This window comes from Stegodyphus dumicola, chromosome X1, assembly GCF_044657685.1.
Source record: "Stegodyphus dumicola isolate Sdum_Otavi_A_Nest chromosome X1, ASM4465768v1".
In the NCBI taxonomy this organism is placed as follows: Eukaryota; Metazoa; Arthropoda; class Arachnida; order Araneae; family Eresidae; genus Stegodyphus; species Stegodyphus dumicola.
The window spans coordinates 183059063-183081538 of record NC_140780.1 but is presented as its reverse complement, the minus strand read 5'-3'; the positions used below and the strand labels follow the sequence as shown (position 1 = coordinate 183081538).

The window sequence follows — 22476 nt, the reverse complement described above, 5'->3', positions numbered from 1 at the left end:
CTGCTTAAAAGGGAATAAATTCATTTGTGCAGGACTTTCTAGAGAAACTGATTTGCATTTATGTGAAAACACAGCAATACCTGTGTACTTCAATTATTACTAATTAAAATCCTTGAATTCATATGAATGACATTAACACATGAAATTTCTAATTTTGAATTACGAAATTCTGCTTATAATTTGATGCATCTGAGGTAAAGCCCAGGCAGCATTCTCTAAACAGCCACTTGTATTCTATCTATAAACCATATGCTAAGTATGCCTTGCTATAGCAATTCAGCGTTATAATGCAAAATTATATTTAGTTGAAAATAATAACCATTACTGTTTTACGCACCATCAAACACAACTGCATAAGAGATCAGAAAAATTAGCTGATAATTTACAAATAAAACTTGCCAATTTCATCTGGAGTGAATGTGGCGGTATATACACCATCATTTTCTACAACTGTGCACTTCCTCAGTTTCCCTGAAGGAGACAAAGCTTCAACAAATACATTTCCGCCTCCAACACCATTGGAATTAATCTGTGAATAAACATGTCATGTATAATCCTTAGACTTGGAACAAAATACATATCTACATTATTCTACAATAATATCTCCCTTTCTAATACCCAAAGAATAAACATTTATGTTCCTATACATAAATTTAACTTAAGAAATCATAAGTTTACTGTTTTAACAAAATAAACTAATCTATTTTGATATAAATTAACAAAATATGAACTAAATACATTACTTGCATTAATCTTACACAGGAGTGCTAAAAGATGCAGTTCTGTTGAGTTAGAAGCAAGATTTATTCAAACCCTTAAAGAATACTTTATTTTTGAGAGAGACTGACTAATGCAAGTCATTTCAAAAGTTCTAATAACATAAAAGTAACATAAAAACCTTAGAGAATCTTTTAAAAATTTTTGCACCATGCGTTACACCACACATGCATGTGTCACATGTCACATTAGCAAGTGTTGTCATTTCACAAAATACAAAGTCTTTAACTCACTATGCTCACACATAACCATTTTTCAGAATATTGTAACTTCAGCAAAACATAAAATCTTTAACAGTCTGCTACTGCTTGACATAGTGGTTTAGAAGAAAAAAAATAAACATACTTCTCGATTTAAATCTTTATTTTGTGTTTTTAATAACATTTATTCATATAATTTAAAATATATTTAGTTTGTGATGCAATCAAATGATAGATAAGAATATTTGCCATATTACTGCAATCAATAAAAAATGTTTGTAACACAATGAGTTATGTAACCTAATGCAGAACTGTTTGGCTTTGCATATTTTATTTGACTTCAGTTATTAACTTCTTATACATTTGTTGGTGGATTCTTTAACTGCTATATAAACCAGGAATTATGTTCTTATCTACTTTGTACATATGCACATGTATAACTTTAAGTAAAGACATAACTATATGTGCACATTTATTTTCAAGTATGTCTGTGCACATATATGATTACTTTCAAGTGTTTACTTGTACGTCTTCATGTATTAGATATTTGTCAGATGTTGTGGTCAGATATTTGTTTTTTCTCCATTGTTATTTGAAGTAACATGAAAAGCATTTCGTCACAGTGCTACATGTATTTTAGCAACTCTATTTTCGTTCAGAACTTTTATTCATCATTTCTGAAATTCAGTTTACAGTTTTCATTTTTAGGCGTAACGGAGTGCCAAATAGGGAAAAATGGGCATTTCACACATCTTCTTTCTCTAAGTTCTAAAGCACCCAGAGCTTATTAGGATATTTGTACTGTGTATGGAAATGTAATTTTATCAAAAGAACTGCAAAGAAATGATATTTAGCCTACAAGAATTCAGCCTTGCAGTCTCATCCATGATGGTACTCATTAATAAAAGTTTAATTTTAAAGTCTCAATATTTCACAACATTAAAGTGTTAGTTAATTGTAAAAGACTGAGTTCAGATACCTGACATCAGTACAGAATGTTATGATTTTAGAGAATGTGGTAGTTCTTGCTATGATAAATGTTTTTTAATAAAGTTTTTTCATGCATTAATTTTTGGTATTTTTTTGTAATGGATGTTGCTTAGATAATATAGTACTGAGATCCAGACTTGTCGGGTCTTCTGCGATTCCAGATTTGGAATTTTTCCGGATATTAGATCATCAGTTTAAACCTAGTAAGATAAATTATAAAATTAAAAATATGAAATCGTGATTTATGAAATAATGAAGCATTTATGACCTAAAGGGTTCAAAGGGGATCTAAAGGTTCTTGTACAGTTACGAAGTTCCATTGTTCACGTCCTGTAACTGCTGTGTCAAGAATTCTGACTAACTTGTCAATCAAAATTTTTTCATTTTCAGTAACCTTTCTGTCACTTTCTTCACTATTGGTAGCGGTATTTTCCGGATGTAGAACAATACTACAGATTTCGCTGTCTAATTGATTGATGATTGGGGCATTGTTATAACAAAACTTCTGTAATATCATCTTCATTTATTACCACTTCTCCACATTTCTTTACAAAATCCATCAATTCAAAAATTTCACCTTTGCAATATCCGAGAACCTTCAAATTCGCAGCTATCATCTTCATCATCCTCACCTTCAAATATGGTAGCTGGCCATAATTTATGCCAAGCATTTTTTAAAGTACATGGAGACACATCCTTCCACAATCTTGCGATGCTCCACACAGCAGATTTTATGCTAAAATATTGAAACAATTTTTGGATAGTCTTGCCATTATTCAAGAAATTAAACATGGATTTTTAAATGCTACTTTATACTTGCATTTTTACTTGCAAGAAAAGAGAAAATGTTAAGGGAAGTAATATGAGTAATTTAAATATGTTTCTTAATGATTATGATCTCCTTTGTGTTGGCAGTCGGCTTGTCCATTCTGATTTTTCATTCGACCAGAAACATCCTATTTTACTTTCTCAAGATCATAAACTAACTAATATTATAATGAACCATTTTCATATAAAAAATTTGCACATTAAGGCTAAAACTCTACTTAATATTTTAAGCCAAGAGTATTGGCCACTAAATGGAAGAAATAATGATAGGAGAATTGTACATCAATGCATCAAATGCTTCAAGGTAAAACCTAAAATAGAAGAGCAGTTAATGACATCATAGCCTAAGGAAAGAGTCACAGTAAATCCCCTTTTTCTAACACTGGTATAGACCTTAGAGGTCCATTTTACATAAAAAGTAAAAATCAACATAAAGGAACTTTAAACAAAATTTATGTAGCAGTATTTGTTTGTTTTGCCACTCGTGCAATACACTTAGAAATTTTCACTGATCTAACAGCTGAGGCTTTAATTGCTACTTTAAAATGATTTTTTGCTTGTCGTGGCTTTTCTTCTACAATATTTTTAGACAATGCTACTAATTTCGTAGGCGCTAATTCAGACCTGAAAAAAATTGTATCACCTCGCTTGCAGCCCTCCTGAAAATTTAGCTGATTAATTAGTTTCGCAGGCAATTTCTTGGAAATTTTTACCTCCTAGATCTCCTAATTTTGGCGGACTCTGGGATGCAAGAGTTAAGTCATTTAAATATTATCTAAAAAGGGTAGTAAGAAATTCCAAATTAACTCTTGAAGAATTTTTAACAGTTGTCAATCAAGTTTAAGGTATCCTTAACAGTCGACCACTCGTTTTATTATCATCACATCCAAATGATTTCGAGATTTCAACACCCAGCCATTTCTTAATTGGTCGACCTATTAATGCCATTTCTGAACCTCAACTAATTAATGTCTGAACTAATAGACTTTCTAGATGGCAACAAGATCAAAAACCTAGTCAAATTACTTAGCAAAAATGGTCAAGAGATTATTTAAATAATCTAAAACAATGCGGAAAATGGCAGTTTGAAAAAAGTAATATCCAAAAGGATAGCCTTGTATTGTTAAAGGAAGATAACCTACCAATTTGTTCTTAGTTAATTGGTCGAATTTATGGATAATACCTGAAAAAGATGGAAAAATAAGTGTTGTTCTAGTAAAAACATCTCGCCGGATATTTAAACCTAGCATTTCTAATAAATGTTTATTGCCTGGAAATAATACCTAATCCTTGTATACTCTTACAGAATTTTAGTGTTTTTATGAATAATGTATATTGTATTTAAGCGTATTTTGCTATTAGTATGTTAGTTTGAATTTTGAAATGCCTTATTACATAATTTCTTAAAAAATTTCATTGTAATGTGCTAAACTAATTTTGTTGAAATCTTAAGAATTTCAAAGTCGAGCAGTGTTAATGCCACTCTGTAGAATAGCCATTAAAAGTGGTTATATTTGGATTGCTCAATATGGCAACGCTATGGTTGCTTCGATAATGTAGTTTATAAAAACTTTAGTCGTTTGTTTCTTTCACTGCTTCATCGGAAGCAAAATTTGAAAGGTTAAATAAAAATATTAAAAATGTTAAATGGTATTTGTATTTTAAAATTATATTACAGTCCACTTAAAAATAATGAAACACAGTGTATGAACATGAACAGAGATTTCTGAGCCTGATCAACACTGGTAATGAAAAATGGAGTACAGTTTACAATTGTATGAAACAGCAGAAAAAATAGCTGCATTTTTATAAGCAAGCAAGACATCAAACAAAAATAAGAGTTGCCCCCAACCAGAAAACAAGGTGCCTTTTTTTGACAATGGACAAATAAATTGCAATCAACAGTATAAAATATTTGAAAACAACAACATGGTCAATGCAGAACATTTACATCAGCAAATGCCACAGTTTAATGAGGCAAATCCAATTGAAGTAAATAAACTGCAGACAGCATGCTTCTTCAACATGAAACCACCAGCCTTCATGCAAATAATTTCATCAAAACTGCTCTTCAAGAGCATAACTGAGAAGCTGTACTGCACTTTCCATATTGCCCAGATCAAGAACGATTCAGATTGTTACACTTTCAGGTTTTGTTTGATTCATTTGATTACCCTTATGCACTTTGCCAAAGGGGAGGGATGGCTCCATGTAGGACTTTCCACGGGAACCCGGCTTGTATCCACATTACACATGGAAAAAACCTCAAAAACAGCCATGCAACCAGCCCATTCACTGGGATGTGAACTCGAGTCAAACTATTAATAATTGGCTACTTTACTGCTTGGTCACAGTGGGCTGTTGCATTTTCAGCCACTAGTCAACAATCTAAAAGTATTTCATTCAATTACATGAAGTTGAAAATGTGGCTCAAAGACTATTTTAAACCATAAACCAAAGTTCAATTGAGTATAAGAAAACACAATTCTGACCGACATAGAGTTTTAGAAGAAGCACTTTCAGCGATTCAACCACAATCATCTTTTGCTGCAACTAAATGAATGACAATACCACAAAAAAAAAAAAAAAAAAAAAAAAAAAAGAGTAAATTTATTAAATGTCAAGAATATATTAGAAACTGATCATGATGCCCTCTATAATGAAGAGAAAGAAGTGCAGAAAATGAAAGAAATCAAGCAGTCCCATCTAAGAATAGAAAATGCAATCAGAAATGATCTGCTTACAGATGGGTGAAAAAATATTAGAATTTTAGTCACTGACCAGTGTAGAGAAATTATTATCGATATGGAAACACTCAAGGAACTCTAATTCAAACAACCAATGAGGAGTTTTCAGATGATATTTGCAGAAGTAAAACTGAATTTGTAGTTTATAGCCTAACAAACGCCAGGCAATAGAAAATTTTTTGCTTACTTTTCATGAACATATTCATTTTCTCTAATGTTAAATTTTTAATTTGTTTAATTTGTCTAATGTAACTCAAATTGCATTAGCAAAAAAAAAAAAAAAAAAAAAAAAAAAAAAAAAAAAATGCAATAAATTTCCTGAGAATTTGTATTGGGAATGGGGTCTTTAACCTATTCAGTCACAGTAGTACTAATTGGAATCACAATATTTATGAGTTTTTCCTCCAAACTTAAATATATTTCTCCACTGAATTTTTTTGGCCTAGTAGTAGATGCCAGTACATTTAATAATCAGCCAACTGATGTAACCCAATGCATACCTGTTGAGAATAAATTAGCCCAGATCAAAGTAGAAGAGGTCTATTTGGTCTATTTAATTATGGCAAAGCACACCAGGGCTATCCGCCTAAGGTTATGGATGCCTTCATGGAGGACTTTCTAAGGGAAACTGGCTTGTATACATGTTTCACAAGGAGGAAACTATGAAAACACCCATGCAGCCAGACCGTTCGCGGGATTCGAACCTCGGACCGAACTACCAATGTTCAGCGACTTTACCGCTCAGCCACTGGTGGGCCCCAAAGTAGAAGAGGAACAATAAAACATGATAGATGCTCAATATGAAAAATCATTCAGAAGATGATGAACTGGAAAAATACAATAGTATATAATGGTAAAAATCCTGAGCCAGCTGGTGAGACACAAGGTAAGGAAAAAAAATGAATAATTCAAAAAACAAATGACTGAAACTGTTTCTTGGGTGTTAAAAGTTCATAAGAACTTTGATTCTACATTTCAAGGACAATTTTCAACTCCACTGCTTGAGTTATTTACACGGCTGAGTGATGACAATATATTTGATATTTTGTCAATGAAGCCACTCCAGACACTGAAGTACAGTATTAATCTCGATTATGTGGGTACGGATTATCCAGTTTGAGGATTATCTGTGAATGGTGCACACTCAATGCCATGCACGACAGTGTGCAAAAAAAGAAACATGCAAGACTGAATATGCTCAAAAAACTGCTGAATTGCATCTTAAGGTTTAGCTTGAGTGATTACCTCATGCCAGTCATTCTGCACATGCAAAGTCAAACACATCCTTTAAGCTGAGAACTGAGATTTGTTTCCTCTTAACATATTTTTAGTCCAAAGAGGCTTTGTCCCTGGAGGACTATTGTTTCTGTTTTGTGATTTTGCATTGAAAACTTTAAAAGGCTGAATCACTTTTCAAATCTTTGCCACCAAATACTATTGCCCTGTTTCGTATATTTGAAGAAATTAATGAAGAATCTATATAAATGTATGTATGTTTCTTGAATTGTGACAAAACAACAGTACCTACAGCCATCCAATTTTGAATGCCGTAATCCTACTGTGAATATGGGCATCTGAAACCCCAAATTTGGGATTTGTTTTATTATCGATTTCATATTTTGTAAAACTTTTAACAAATTTTTGATTAACAAACTCAACGATTTAAAAGTCAGCAATGGCAACACTCTACAGGGGCACCCTTTTTATCTCCAATGTGCGGAACTGTGTATTGGAAAATCTAAAGATATGCTCATTTTAAAATTATTTTGCGACAGTGCTGTTAAACTGTTTTTTTTTTTTTTTGGGTGTGTGTGTGTGTGTGTGTGTATTTTCTTCTTATTCTTTTACAAACTGATATAAAATTTTTGAACTAAAATTTAATTAAGAATATGCTACAAGCACTATGCACAAGCAAATTGGTTTAACATAAAAACAAAAATATATATTAATTGAAAGATTTGAACACGAGAAATCAACAGTATCAGACTTCATCAAACAAATGATGAATCTAATATAGTGATAAAATAGCACTTTATTAGTTCTGCACGCGCAAAGAATAGTTCTGCTCGTGCAAAGTAAAAGACATCCTTTAGGTTGAGAACTGAGATTTGTTTCCTCCCAACATATTTTTGTGCATATTTTCTTATTCTTTTAGAAACTGATTTAAAATTTTAGAACTAAAAATGAATAAATAATATGCTACACATACTAAGCACAAGCAAGTGGCTTTAACATTAAAACAAAAACATATATTAAATGAAAGATTTTAATATGGCAAATCGACAGTATTGGACTTCATGAAGCAAATGGTGAATCATATAGTGATAAAACAGCACTTTGGAAAATATGCAATAAAATTCGACAAATATTTAAGCATTCTCAAATACAGAGTAAAATTGCTGATTTTTTATTAAGGGAAAAAACACATACAATATGCATAAAAATTGATAGTTTGGATTATATGTGTTTCTCAATTATCCATGACTTGTTTCCCTAGCATCACGTACATAAGCAAGAGTACACTGTATTTTTAAACAAATGTGTTATTTAGTATTAGCTACTATGTCAGCAAGTATAAATTTAAATATTTCATTTTATAAATAGTACATTATTTCTTAAAAATAAATATTATTCAAATTATTTTGCATCATTTCCCAATGATTCATAAATGCTTTCTATCCAATTTTGACTCATTTACCACTTAATTCTCAATGATACCATTTGGAAGCATTTAGAATCTTAATCTTACTCTTTTATTCTGAATGCAAAGCTGATATATTTTAGAAATATCACATTTTCAGAATGAAAATTGTATATTTGTAAGAAAAGATTAAAGACAGAACTGCATATTTAATTAACAGGAGATATAATAATACAAAAGTTCTATTTCTGTAAATTGTGCACAATTTTGTAACTGACAGTGAGGGGAAAATGACAAAATTATTATTACAGATGGAGAAGTTATTTCCTCACCCCTTTCTTATAAAAGGAAAATGCTTGGTTTGACTGTGATAATTCACAATCTTACCAGTATTAAATTACAATGTTAGTAAGATTGCTGGAAGAAAATGGAGGAGAATACATTATTCACATGTGTTAAAAGTTTTGAAGAACGCTGAAAACTAAGATGATTACAAAAAAATTTATCTGAAAAACCAAACCATGTGGTATTTTCTAATTAATTCACATTCAAGGCCTGTGTTAGGGTTAACAGTATTATCGCCACCCAATAAGAAATCACACTTTCCCTAATACTTTCAGCAGCATCAGGCACATAAAAGCAATGTTTGCTGAAATTACTGCTATGTGACTATTTTGTGAGAGGTTTGATTTAATTAATTATGGTAAAGCACACTAAGGTTATCCTGCCTTAGGGAAGGGATGCCTTTGTAGAGGACTTTCTAAGGGAAACTGGCTTGTAAACACATTACACATGTGGAAAATCGTGAAAATGCCCATCCAGCCAGACTGTTCACCAGAATTTAAAGCTTGAACCAAACTGCCAGTGTTCAGGAACATGCACGAACTCAGTTAATAAACAATAATTTAATATGTTCATTATAGTGTAGATTTCTTGTGGCAAAAGTGTTGTTGTTTACATATTACTTTGAGCGTGATAATGCATGGGATGTTATTCTTTTTTATATGTTTAGAATGCTAAATAAAATAGTTCGTTGTTAATTAAAAAGGTTTTCTCTGCTAAATATATTACCATTCGTCTGAAGTTATTAAATAAGTAAAGAAATTGATCTAATTTCAAACAACTGGCGTCCGGTGACAGGGCGGAATGGCTGTTTGAAGAAAACGAAACAACGGTTGAAAACGAAACATCGATTTCGTATTGGAATTTATCAAGTGAGTTTATGATTTATTTGAAAATATCCTTTATTATTTGAATATATTGGACATATTGAATTTAAAATCATGGAAATTTTATTAAAAAAGCGTAAGCCACTAAGGCAATCGTTTACGATTACTGCCAATGCTTTAGATGCTAAAATTCTAAAGCCTGATGTGGAAGTTAATCAACTCCAAGTATTGAGCTTACAGTTAGAAGGAAAATTCAACAGATTAGATGAAGTTCAGTCACAAATTTCCGAACTTTCATTGGAAGGTCAAAACGAAAGTGAATATTTAGCTGATTTTGACACGAATGAAATATATCGTGATAAATATATCAGTTTAAAAACAAAGGTAGAAAACAAAATGGTGAATTTCACTCCTGTAATTACACCTGGAATTTTAGAAAATTCCACGAAAAGGAACTTTAAATTACCAAAGTTGGAGCTTCAAAAATTCAATGGGGAGACCCGAAATTGGTTAGGATTTTGGGAACAGTTTAAGAAGATCGACGAAGATGTAAATATAGATGACGATGACAAATTTCAATACCTATTGCAGGCAACGGTCATTGGATCTCCAGCGAGAGAGCTCATAGATAGTTATCCTCCCTTTGGCGCGAATTATAAAGAAGCTATCAAGCAGCTAAAATCTCGATTTGCACGAGACGAATTACTCACAGAAATCTATGTTCGCGAATTATTAAATTTGGTTTCGGCTCAAGCTAGCAAAAAAGGAAATATGACTCTATCAACTTATATGATAAGTTAGAGACGCAACTCAGAGCTTTGGAGACATTGGGGGTAAAAAGTGAGATTTATGCAGCTATGCTGTATCCCCTTGTAGAGTCTTCACTACCTGAAGAAATTCTGAGGGCATGGGAGTGATCTCGCCAGCGTAGTGCACACACTGAAAATTTGGAAAATTTATTGCATTTTCTCCAAATTGAAGTTGAAAGTGAAGAGCGTCTTCAGTTGGCCCATACAAGTTTTTCTGCTCCAGACAAATTGGACTCGGTTCCAGCCACAGCAGCTTGTATTTATGCAAGAGATTCAAAGAAGAAACAGCTTAATTTTTGTGTTTGGTGTGACAAGGAAACGCATAATTCTTATGAGTGCTTTAAGCTGCACAACCTTTCATTGGAAGATAAGAAAAATTTACTAAGAAAGAAAAAAGCTTGTTTTAACTGCCTAAAAATTGGGCATGCTGCCGAAAAGTGTAAAAGTTCTGTGAAATGCCTAGTTTGCAACAAACGTCATGTAACTGTGATGTGCAGGGAACTAAAAGGTTCTAGAAGTTCAAAAAAGGAAGCACCTAAAGCAGCTAACGAAACAAGTGAGACTTTATTGTCTAACCAAAAATTGCAAACAACTCTTCTCCAAACTATTATGGTGAAGATTGTCCATAACGGAAAAAAGGAGCTTGTGAGAACTCTTTTTGACAGTGGGTCACAAAGATCTTACTTACGGAAAGACATAATAAAGAGACTAGATTTAGTCCCATTAGATCAAGAGACTTTGAGCCACAATTTGTTTGGTGGAGTTGAAACAATCTCAGGTCCATGGTATTTTTGATATCGAAATACAAGGAACGGAAAATAAATTCAAATACGAATTATCGGTTTTAGATAAAGACAAAATTTGTGGATACATTCCTAGAGTGAAACTCAAACACATATGCTCCTCACTTCGAGAACATAAAATCAAAATCAGTGATTCTGGAAGAGATATACCAGATATTGGATTGTTAATAGGAGCCGACTATTCCGAACAGTTGATGACAAATAATATCATTCCAATTGACAAAAACCTTATTGCCATTGAAACAAAATTGGGTTGGACCCTACAAGGCCCAGTGCAAAGTCATAATACCTTGCTTGGTACCGTCAGACTTTGTTATTTGGATCTCACAGAACTATGGAATTTAGAGACAATTGGCATAAAAGATCCGGCGGAAGTGAAGATTAAGGAGAATTTAGACAATGAAACAATCAAATTTTTCCTAGAGAACATTAAAGTAATCGAGGGCAATAGGTATGAAGTCTGTTTGCCTTGGAAGGATAGTCATCGGATTCTTGAAGATAATAAAGATAAAGCGGAAAAAAGACTTTTCGCCAATACACGAAGACTGCAGAAGATGGGATTTTTCAAAGAATATGATGGTATTATTAAAGGCTGGCACGAGGAAGGTATAATTGAAATAGCTCCGAATAATAGTGATACTGGTCACTATTTATCTCATCAAGCAGTAATCAAGGATTCCAGTCTGACTACGAAAGTGCGACCTGTATTTGATGCATCATTGAAGGACGAAAATGGGAATTCCTTGAATGCTTGCCACGAAAAGAGGCCGAATTTAATAGAAATGCTTCCAAAACTTTTGATACAATTCCGGCAACATGCAATTGGTGTTACTGCCGATATAAGGAAAGCTTTCTTACAAATCAGTTTGTGTGTCAGAGACAGACTTTTTGAAATTCCTGTGGTGGAAAGATTCAAACAAAACCGAGATTATTACCTACAGACACTGTCGTGTCGTGTTCGGCATTTCTTCAAGTCCATTCCTGTTGGGAGCAACGATTTCTTACCATTTGGATAATGCTCCACAAGATTTAAGAGGAACGGCACTTAGATTGAAGAAATCCTTTTATGTCGACAATTGTATAGCTAGTTTCGAAACTGAAGAAGTAGTCAAGTTCAAAGAAGAGTCCCAAACTCTAATGTCTTCAGGAGGTTTTGACCTTAGAGGGTGGACTGCTGCACCATTCAAAGATAGAAGCACGACTTCCTATCAGAAGGTCATTCTGATTCTGGGACTCTCATGGGACACCGAGAATGATGAAATCTATTGCAATTTAACCCCTTTAGCATTTTCGGAGAGTGCCCACACGAAACGATCTCTTTTGTCAGTCTCACACAGGATATTCGATCCCATCGGATTTACAAGTGCAACCACGTTAATTCCTAAACTCATTCTGCAAAAAACATGGAAGATGAAACTTACCTGGGATGAAAATCTTCCACAAGGTATAGAAAGAGAATTTCAGACTTGGCTCAAAAGACTACACTTCTTGAATTATTGTAAAATTTCAAGAAGACTTGCGATTGGACCCTTCGATGACTGCTCTATCTCTCTACATTGTTTTAGCGATGCTAGTAAGGTATCTTATGCAGCATGTATTTTCTTACGTGCATATTTTGAGGGCAAAACTTCAGTAGAATTGGTATTATGTAAATCAAGAGTAGCACCTGCCAAAGAAGTAACTATTCCCAGATTAGAGTTGCTTGGAGCACTTATAGCTTCTCGGCTGTACCGTCAAGTCATTGACGCTCTTAAATTGACAAAGTGCCAAGTGTACTTTTAGAGCGACTCGTCTGTAGTTCTGACATGGATAAAAAAAAGACTCCCACTGGAGTATTTTTGTGGCCAATCGTGTAGCTGAAATAAGGAGATGCACAAATCCGGACGACTGGCATTATGTACCAAACTCAAGCAATCCAGCTGATCTTCCCTCTAGAGGGTGCGATGCCAAAATGTTGCTACAGAGCAGATGGTGGAAGTGGCCGGATTGGCTTAAAAAAGAGCTGGATAAATGGCCTCTCTCTGAAGAGTCAGAACTAGAAACTGATGAAAGTACAGTTAATTCAGAAAAAAGGGAAAATGTGGTTTCTAGCGTTTCCTGTAGAACCCCAAACTTCACAGAAACATTCACTCAATTTTCTGGATATTATAAAAATGTGAGAGTATTAGCTTGGATCTTTAGATTTCTTAACAACAGTCGTCATAGAAAAAATGAAAAATTTAATAAGGAATTAACCTCAGAAGAAGTGAGTTTTGCAGAGAAAAGGTTGTTATATTTAATCCAAGCCGAAAACTTTCGGAATACTGATGGAAAGAATTTGAAAGGGATGATTACATTTAAGGATGACTTTGGACTTCTTCGAGTAAGAACCAAACTAATTTTAAGTGACGAAGACGAAAACTTTAAGTGTCCTATTCTATGGAAGGAAACCATGCACTAGTTCATCGCCTAATAGAACAGAAACATCGGTGACTGCAGCATGCAGGTACAGAGACCTTGATCTGCAACTCGCGAGAAGATTATTGGATTGTCGGTGTGAGATGTCTTGTGAGTGAGTGAGTTTTTTGGCGCAAAAACCAATGATGATTATGATGCGCCAAACAAATGGTCGGATGACCTAATTTAGAAATGAAATACTTATGAATAAAAATTATTAAAACAGCTAAATGTACCAAATCCAGAGGATCGAGTCATATAAATAACCTGGTAAAAGCACACATTAAAATACAAAATAAAATCTGCTGAACAAATTACATTAAATAATAAAAGCCAGTCTCTTTTAAATAATAAAATAAATTACAATTGACCTCTCTTCCGATTAAACGGTCGAGAGGTAAGTCGCAGCTATTAAAATATTTCTGACGAAGACTGTTAAAACAGGGACACTCAATTAAAATATGACGAACAGATAGACAAACATTACAATTTGAACAAACAGGCTCATTCTCAGCTTTTAAAAGGTAGTTATGTGTCACTCTGGTGTGACCAATTCTGAGGCGAGTCAAAAGAACTTCCTCCTTACGATTTCTAGTTAATTCCCAATGCTCAATTCTAGCCTTTACATGTCTTAACTTGTTTTGAAGCTGAACATCCCAAAGTTTCTGCCATTTTTTCCGGATCTTCTCTTTGACTACACAACAGATGTCTCCAAAAGGGATGAGGCGACTGGAGAGTTCAACAGCACATTTTGCTGTGATATCTGCCAGCTCATTCCCTTTTATTCCCACATGGCCGGGAACCCAGCAGTACAGGATATCGTATCCACGACTCGTTAAGTTTATATGTGACTTTAGAATATCCACTATGACTGGATTTTGAGTATGGGAAAAAGCTTCTAATGATTTAAGCGCACTACAGGAGTCTGTATAAACTATAAACGTTTTGTGGCAGAGCCTTCAGATGTATAAAAGACTATAATATATCGCAGTTAGTTCGGATGTTAAGACAGAGAAAGCACGGTTCAAGCGTCTGCCCTCCATGTGATCTTCAATTACAAATGCCATTCCGACATGATCTTTTGACTTTGAACCATCTGTGTAGACTGGAATATAACTGCTATATTTGCGCCTGTGCTCAGCAAAGAGTTGTCTGTAAATGATCTCGTTAGTGCTTGCCTTTGCATGATGCTTAAAAACATTAAGAAGCTGAATCCGTACATTTTCCCAAGGTGGGATTTCAAAATTCTGTACTGCTTGGGGGTGCATATCAGACAGGGAAAGTTCCTCAATGACAGGGCGAACTCTTAAAAGAAAGGTAGGAACACAGGATGGACGTGTTTCAAATAATGTGTTACACACATTATCAAGTAAGCACAGCTTAGTGGGATGTTCAGGTTGGGATAGAATATTAAAATATTGCAAAAGGGACAATTGATCACGCCTCAGATAAAGTGATGGTTCGTTTGAGTCAACATATAGGCTCTGGACAAGAGAAGTCCTGAAAGCTCCTGAACAAATCCGCAGAGCTTGATGGTGAACAGGATCTAGTTTTATCAAAACTGATGACCGAGCGAATCCATAAACAACTGAGCCATAGTCCAGTCTAGAGCGAACAAGCGCTCTGTAAATGCGAAGCATAGAGCAACGCTCTGCACCCCAGGAGGTGTTCGCCAACACTTTTAAAATATTTAGTGTTTTTAGACACTTCTTTCTCAGGTTTAAAACATGAGAAAGGAAAGTCAATTTCTGGTCAAACTTCACTCCTAAAAATTTTACTTCAGGCGCAACTGGAATCACAGACCCATTGAGGTATAATTCAGGCTCAGGATGGAGACCTCGCTTTCTACAAAAGTGCACGCACAAAGTTTTTTGTTTGGAAAAAGTAAATCCCTGTTTGTCTGACCATTCCTGGATTTTATTCAGAGCCATCTGCATTTGCCTCTCTATGTATCTCATGTCTGCCCCTCGACAGCTAATTTGTAAATCATCTACATATAGTGATCCCAAGATGGTGGGAGGAAATTCTTTTAATACAGAATTTATTTTTAAAATGAACAGGGTTACACTTAGCACACAGCCTTGAGGCACACCCTCTTCCTGTTCAAAAACATCTGACAAAACAGAGCCAATCCTTACTTGAAAAGTCCTATTATTCAAGAAATTCTGAATGAAAATTGGTAGGTTGCCGTGCAAGCCACTCTCGTGAAGATCCCGAAGTATACCATATCTCCATGCCTTATCGTAAGCTTTCTCAATGTCAAAGAATATTGAGACAAGGTGACTTCTTCTGACAAAGGCTTTTTGAATAGATGTCTCTAAAAGAAGCATATTATCTACAGTCGTTCTTCCCTTTTGAAAACTGCTTTGATAAGGCGATATAATATTATTCTTTTCCAAGAAGTAGACTAGGTGGCTGTTTACCATCTTTTCAAACAGTTTGCAAACACAACTGGTAAGGGCAATTGGCCGATAGTTTGAGGGATTCCTCGGGTCTTTCCCTGGCTTCACAATAGGAATGACAACAGCTCTCCTCCATGCACTGGGAAAGGAACACTCCTTCCACACCCTATTGTAAAGAGTGAGAAGGGCATTCAGTGACTTATAGGACAGATGCTTCAGCATTTCATAATGCACGCCATCCAGACCCGGACAAGACCTACGAGTCTCTAACAAAGCTCTCTTTAGCTCTAGCACAGTAAAGTCTCTATTATAAGGCTCAAGGTTGGAAGTGTTAAAAGCGATGGGATTTCTCTCAGAGCGCTGCTTGATAGAAAGAAATGCAGGTGAGTAATTTCTGCTGGAAGAAACGGCAGCAAATGTCTCACCAATAGTATTCGCAATTTCTTCTATGGAGCTAATCACTCGGCCATCTTTTTCCAGAAAGGAAAGTGAGTGGTTTTTATATATCCCACATGCTTTTTTAACTCTTTCCCAAACCCATTTACTAGGCGTAGAGGATGTTATTGATGACACATATGAAATCCAGGAATCCCTCTGGCTCTGCCTTCTTACTTTTCGCGCATTCGCTTTGGCTCTTTTAAATGCTATGAGGTTTCGCAGTGTAGGATATCTACGAAAAATTCCCCATGCTTTTTTCTGTTTTTCCAGTGCCTCATGACAGTCGTGATTCCACCATGGTTTCGTATATTTTCGTATTTTTCCTGATGTTATATGAATGGAAAGCATAGCTGCCGCAATAATAGTATTAGTAACAGCTTCAACAGCATCATCGATATGCACATCTTCTACCATGTTCTCTGTGAGCTCTGCGGTGGAAGAGAAGAGTTGCCAGTCTGCCCTATCGAGTATGAATCGAGGGGATCTTGACATGGGGTTTGCTCCTCTTTGTGCTAGAGATATAAAAATGGGATAGTGATCGCTGTTGTACAGGTCATTTCGGACACTCTTGTGAAGAGAATTTGTTCAAAGTGTGTTATTTGTAAAAGATTCAAAGGCAAATCTGTTCAACCACCAGTTGCACCCTTACCAAAGGACCGCATTAAATATGCTGGAGCTTTTGAGGTCACTGGCATCGATTTGGCTGGCCCATTGTATGTATTGTCTGGCGAAAAAGCATGGATTGTGATTTTTACTTGTGCGATCTATCATGCTGTGCACTTTGAATTGATGAAATCTTTATCAGCAGATTCATTTATAATGGCACTCCGAAGATTCATTGCAAGAAGGGGTAGAATAAGCATCTTATATACTGACAATGGTACCAACTTTGTAGGTACGAATAATGCACTAAACGAACTTGATTGGGATAAAATAATGGAGTTCTCAACAATTGAGAAGATTAAATGGAAATTTAATCCTCCAACCACTGCCTGGTGGGGAGGATTTTGGGAGAGGTTGGTACAGATGGTAAAAGATCTTTCAAGATGCGTTTTGGGCTCTAAAACGGTCAGTTACATTGAGCTGGAAACTATACTATGCAACCGTGAAGCAACAATGAATTCACGACCCTTAACTTACTTAGAAGACGGGACTGCTGAGTTAAAGCCATTGACACCTGCATATTTTATACAAGGAATCCCTCATCATGATGTAAAGGATCTGGATACTATCGATAGCAAAAGTTTAAATCATCACTTGCGGTATTTACAAAATCTTCAGATTGATTTACGCTCGAGATTCAGAAATGAGTACCAAGCTATGCTAGTCCATAGAAGAGAATGAAAAGGAGACACTTTAGAGGTGGGTGATGTGGTGCTGATTGGAACTCCGGAAAAGCGCATCAACTGGCCACTGGAACTTGTTGTCCAAGTATTTCCAGGTGCAGACGGTCATGTAAGAGTGGCAAAAACAAAAACGGCTAACGGAGAAAAAATAAGACCAGTCCAAAACCTGTATCCTTTAGAAGTGACTCGTCCCTCAGACCTACCTCAGCCTCAAAAGGCAAGTCTCGTTAAATCCTCAAGTCCTCAAGTCTCGTTAAATCCAGATCAAGATGCGGATCGTAGAAGTTTCCCCCAACTACCAACAGCCCTGGATGGTCAAATTGATACCTCAAGGATAGTTGAGCCTCTGACTGAGTCCCCTACAATAGGCAGACCCATAACCACTAGGGTCGGAAGACAAGTAAAAGTTCCTCATCGACTGAATCTCTGAACTGAGTAGGGAATATGTTGCAATTTCCTAAAATTGCAAGGTGGGAAGATGTTCAGGAACGTGCACAAACTCAGTTAATAAACAATAATTTAATATGTTCATTATAGTGTAGATTTCTTGTGGCAACAGTGATGTTGTTTACATATTACTTTGAGCGTGATAACGCATGGGATGTTATTCTTTTTGATATGTTTAGAATGCTAAATAAAATAGTTCGTTGTTAATTAAAAAGGTTTTCTCTGCTAAATATATTACCATTCGTCCGAAGTTATTAAATAAGTAAAGAAATTGATCCAATTTCAAACAGCCAGTGTTGAGCAACTAATCTAGATGCACCTGAATGTGAAGTGGACACTCAGTAATGACTGGTGTCCCCTTCTTATTCAGGTTCTTGGCTGTTGGTGGGTCTTATTACGTGAGAAAGATGAGAAAAGTGAGATATTTATTACAATTGTTGACAACCAACATAACAAACAGACAATAAAGTATAAACTTTTCTAACAAAAATAAGAGTATTTTTATAAGATTTAGTACACTCATGGTGTTTGTGTCTCTGTTCAGAATTTTTGACATCAATTTTTAACTTACTTCTTTATAAGCTATTCAGCTCAAATTTTGTATACATACAGTTTGTCAAAGACAATGCAATGTGATGAAGGGATTTTTTTCAAAATTCGATTTAAATTCTTGTAATTTAATGTTTTATGATTTAATTCTGTTTTTAATTTTTGCACATATCTTCATTTAACAAACTGCAAATCTCAGAAATTTACTGTTTCACCATGAAATAGAGTTGGAAAAAATCTTTTAAATAAAACTTGTAATAAATTTTTAATCCCATTTCTAATTTTTGGGCGATTTTTTTTAATTATTTGATGGTTATGATTTTAAAGTTTCAATTTCTAAAGCATCGGCTATAAAATTTTGAACATTTTACAGGATATAAAACAAACCGTTTGCCCTCTTTTAAAACAAAAATGATAAAAAATATTAATTAGACAATTTTCTGTATTTTCTTTTAATATATGTAGCAGATTACTTTAAGCAGAGTGGGAAGTTGCTTTTCTCTTTGTGTCATGTGATTCTCTGAAATTACATTATTCTATGACACACTATTTTTCTGATATTGATTTTATTTATTTATTTGCATCATTCATATCCATCCACCCTATTTCCTAAACAAATTGATCTGAATTGGCCCACATGTTTGTACTCATCATTAGGGAATAGAACTTAAAGATTTGATTAGCATTTGAAAATTATTTGCAATGAAATTTACACTGTCATTTTTTATTTTTTTTCTATTTCATTTTAATAACCGATTTTTTAAATTTTATTATGGATGCAATATTGTATTCCTTTATGGGACTTAAAATTCTAACATCCAAAAAACATATCTGCTACAAAGATTACACATTTTCAAAGACTATAAAACAAACCCTTCACTTTCTTTTAAAAATCGAATGATAAAAATACTAATTATGCAAATTGCTAGAACTTTTTTTTAAATTAACCACATTTCTGTAAGTTTTTATTTAACTCACTTAAGTTTGGTCACTATGGTTAAAACGTTGCCATCCATTTTTAACCTTGTCACTGATTAGGTATCAAGCTCAAAATTTGCACACACACTCATTGTAGATGACAATACAATGAGGTGAAGCCATGTTTTCAAAATCTGCTTTAGATGTTTCAAACTTTAGTGTTTAAATGATTTTTTGCACACACCTTCATTAATGAACAAATTAAAATTATTGTAACTTTATTATTTGCACCACTGGATAGAGTGGGAGATCAGGTTCATATGGGATTTTTAACATAATATCTGATTTTTTGGCAAAACCACTGCAAAATGATTTTATGTACGAGAATTGTTGGAAGTAAAAGAATGATTACTCATTGTTAAAAAATTATTTTTCAATTAAATAATTTGATTGATAACATGTTCTTGAGACTAAAAAGACAAATTTAAAAAAAAAAGTTTTGGAGAGTGGAGGGGGGAAGGAGACTATTTTTCAAAATGGCTTCTTCCTAGCGACCCATTCCAAACAGAATTATTACGAATAAACACATTCCATGATAAGCATAAATGTTTTGGCAAAAGAATAAAGTATAATGCTGAACTTAAATTTTCTCTGGTTCTCTGCTTGAAATGATGTTACTTGCAATGTCCTGTAACCTGCACTATAAATTGTTTCTTATAAAAAAACATTCAAAAAATTTATGTTTTTATTATTTTACATAAACACATCTCTCTGAATTATAGGCTTTCACAGAGTATGTTCAAGAAGTAGCGGCATTTCTGGATTATAAAGGAGCTTTTTTTTATATAAATATTTTTAATTCTTAATGTCAGAAACATCTTTAGCAAAGTAAGTCAAGAACTTTTAGACCACTACATTATGTTATGATGTAAGTAATAAACTTTTATTTAAAACTCATAAAATGATTAATGAAATAAAAGAAGAAAAATAATTCATCATACAGTTTAAATGGAAAAAACATTAAATAATTATCTTTACAGAAATCATCTACAATTTTATATCACAAATAATAATAGCATAGGTGCCTGAATTATGAAATCTATCAATTTAATTGCATTGTTTAAAGCAATTAAATTGACAGATCTTTATTATTTATCATTTATCTTTATAAATTTATCATGCGTTTATTGTTCTTGGTGTCAAATTGTAGATAAATTCTGCAAAGAGAATTATTTAATCAACTGTTCCCATTGAACTAAGATAAATTATTTTTCTCCTTTTAATTCATTAATAATGAATTTTAAATAAAAGCTTATTCTTTAAAAACCTTTCTTTAAATATTTTTTATTTCCACATACATTTATATTTTACTCTAATGCTATTTTAATACATTTACTATCGGAAAATGCATACAGTTACCAACTAGTAAAGCATGTCTTTAATGGAAGATTTGCTACATCAAGATATCTTACTGAGAAGACAACCCACAGATAACAAAATGTTAAGCTTGTTATAATCAATATTAGAAATTATGGCTATACAAAACTGTGCTCAATCATTTTATCCTTTGCACCAATGGATTGTCACAAAGTACTATTTAACTTTCAATCTACATTTTATTATCATGGATAGCAAAATAACATTTAAAACTGTGAGAAATAATAAAATAAATTTTATTTTAAAAAGTATCTTACCAGAACTTCTACAACTGAGCCCAAGGCACATGGATCAATACCAGAATAAAGTATTTTAGATATATCTGGATGCACCTGAATGTGAAGTGGACACCCAGTAATGACTTCATCTTCATAATAAACAATTAGCTATTAAAGACAATAATGCACATAAACTATAATGAGAATTAAAAAACTATTACATAAAATGGCAGATATACAAAGTATAACTTTTTTAACCCATTAACGCCCAAATTAACAATTCTTGAAATTGATAGACATTGTTAGAAATGCATATATTAAAAGTATTTCAAAAGCATTTTGAAAAATTTTAACTGCAACCATATTTTTTAAGCCATCCTCATTTGAGGACACTGGGCGTTTGTATATAAAAATGTAAAATTTTTAAAAATCAAAAATTTTTACATAAAATGATTTAGTTTTAATATATAAACAAACTAATAGACAAAATAATGTTAAAAATCAAAATTTATTTTAAGACGTGTAAGAAAACTTTTTTTTTTTACATTTTTAAGATAGATTTTTTTTATGGAAAAGAGGAAAGCATTGAATGCACAATGTTACATTGCATTTCATGCAATATGTTCTTGGCTTTGAGGCACAATTGTCATATTGGCAACGCCTTTGTTTATCTCTTTTACCAATAACATGCTGTATTTTGTTGAATTTTATGTCAGGAAGCACGTTCGATCTGCATGTTATCCTCCTTTGTACTGGTCTTCCTAGGATTGCTTTTGAGTCGGCTCCTTTTTTCAAATAGGTTACTGCAATGTATCTCCTAAAATCTTTGATTGACATTGAACGATGGATCCTTTTATAAACGAGATAGGCATTTACAACAGCCATATCTATCATCCTAGTAATAAAACAAAAATACCATTTCTTTCCTCGTATGGCTATAGAATGTTTCTCAAGAAGCCAATCATGAAGGTCGACATCCCCCATAAATGAGGTATAGGAACTTATAGCATGAGGCTGATTTACTTTCACCTTTTCTTTTTTCTCTACACTCCATCTTTGTACTGAAGATAGCGGCATTATTGTGTCAAAATTAGTGGCCAATGAAACACACTTGTTGTCTTTCCATTTGACAACAAGAATTTCATTTGTTGTGTCAAATTTACTATCGTAAAACCCTCTCTCTTTCTTACTCATTTTCTTGTCATCCATTATTGGGCATTTTTCAGTACGATTTTCTCGAATTGTTCCACTAGCTCTAAACTTCAGTTCTTTCAGTTTTTTTAGTAACGCATGACTGGTAAAAAAATTATCAAAATAAACA

The 22476-nt window shown here is 33.7% G+C and overlaps 1 protein-coding gene across 2 annotated transcripts in view; it reads right to left on the bottom strand.

Moving 5' to 3' along the window:
- jbug (filamin-type immunoglobulin domains fbug) overlaps positions 1-22476 on the bottom strand; it is a 347148-nt gene that overhangs the window by 196788 nt on the left and 127884 nt on the right. For both annotated transcript variants that reach the window (XM_085807591.1, XM_085807590.1), the window contains exons 8-9: positions 21195-21323; positions 400-529 (exon numbers count right to left, since the gene is read on the bottom strand). In XM_085807591.1, the coding sequence (XP_085663717.1) occupies positions 400-529; positions 21195-21323 (259 nt within the window). The remainder of the gene's footprint in view (positions 1-399; positions 530-21194; positions 21324-22476) is intronic.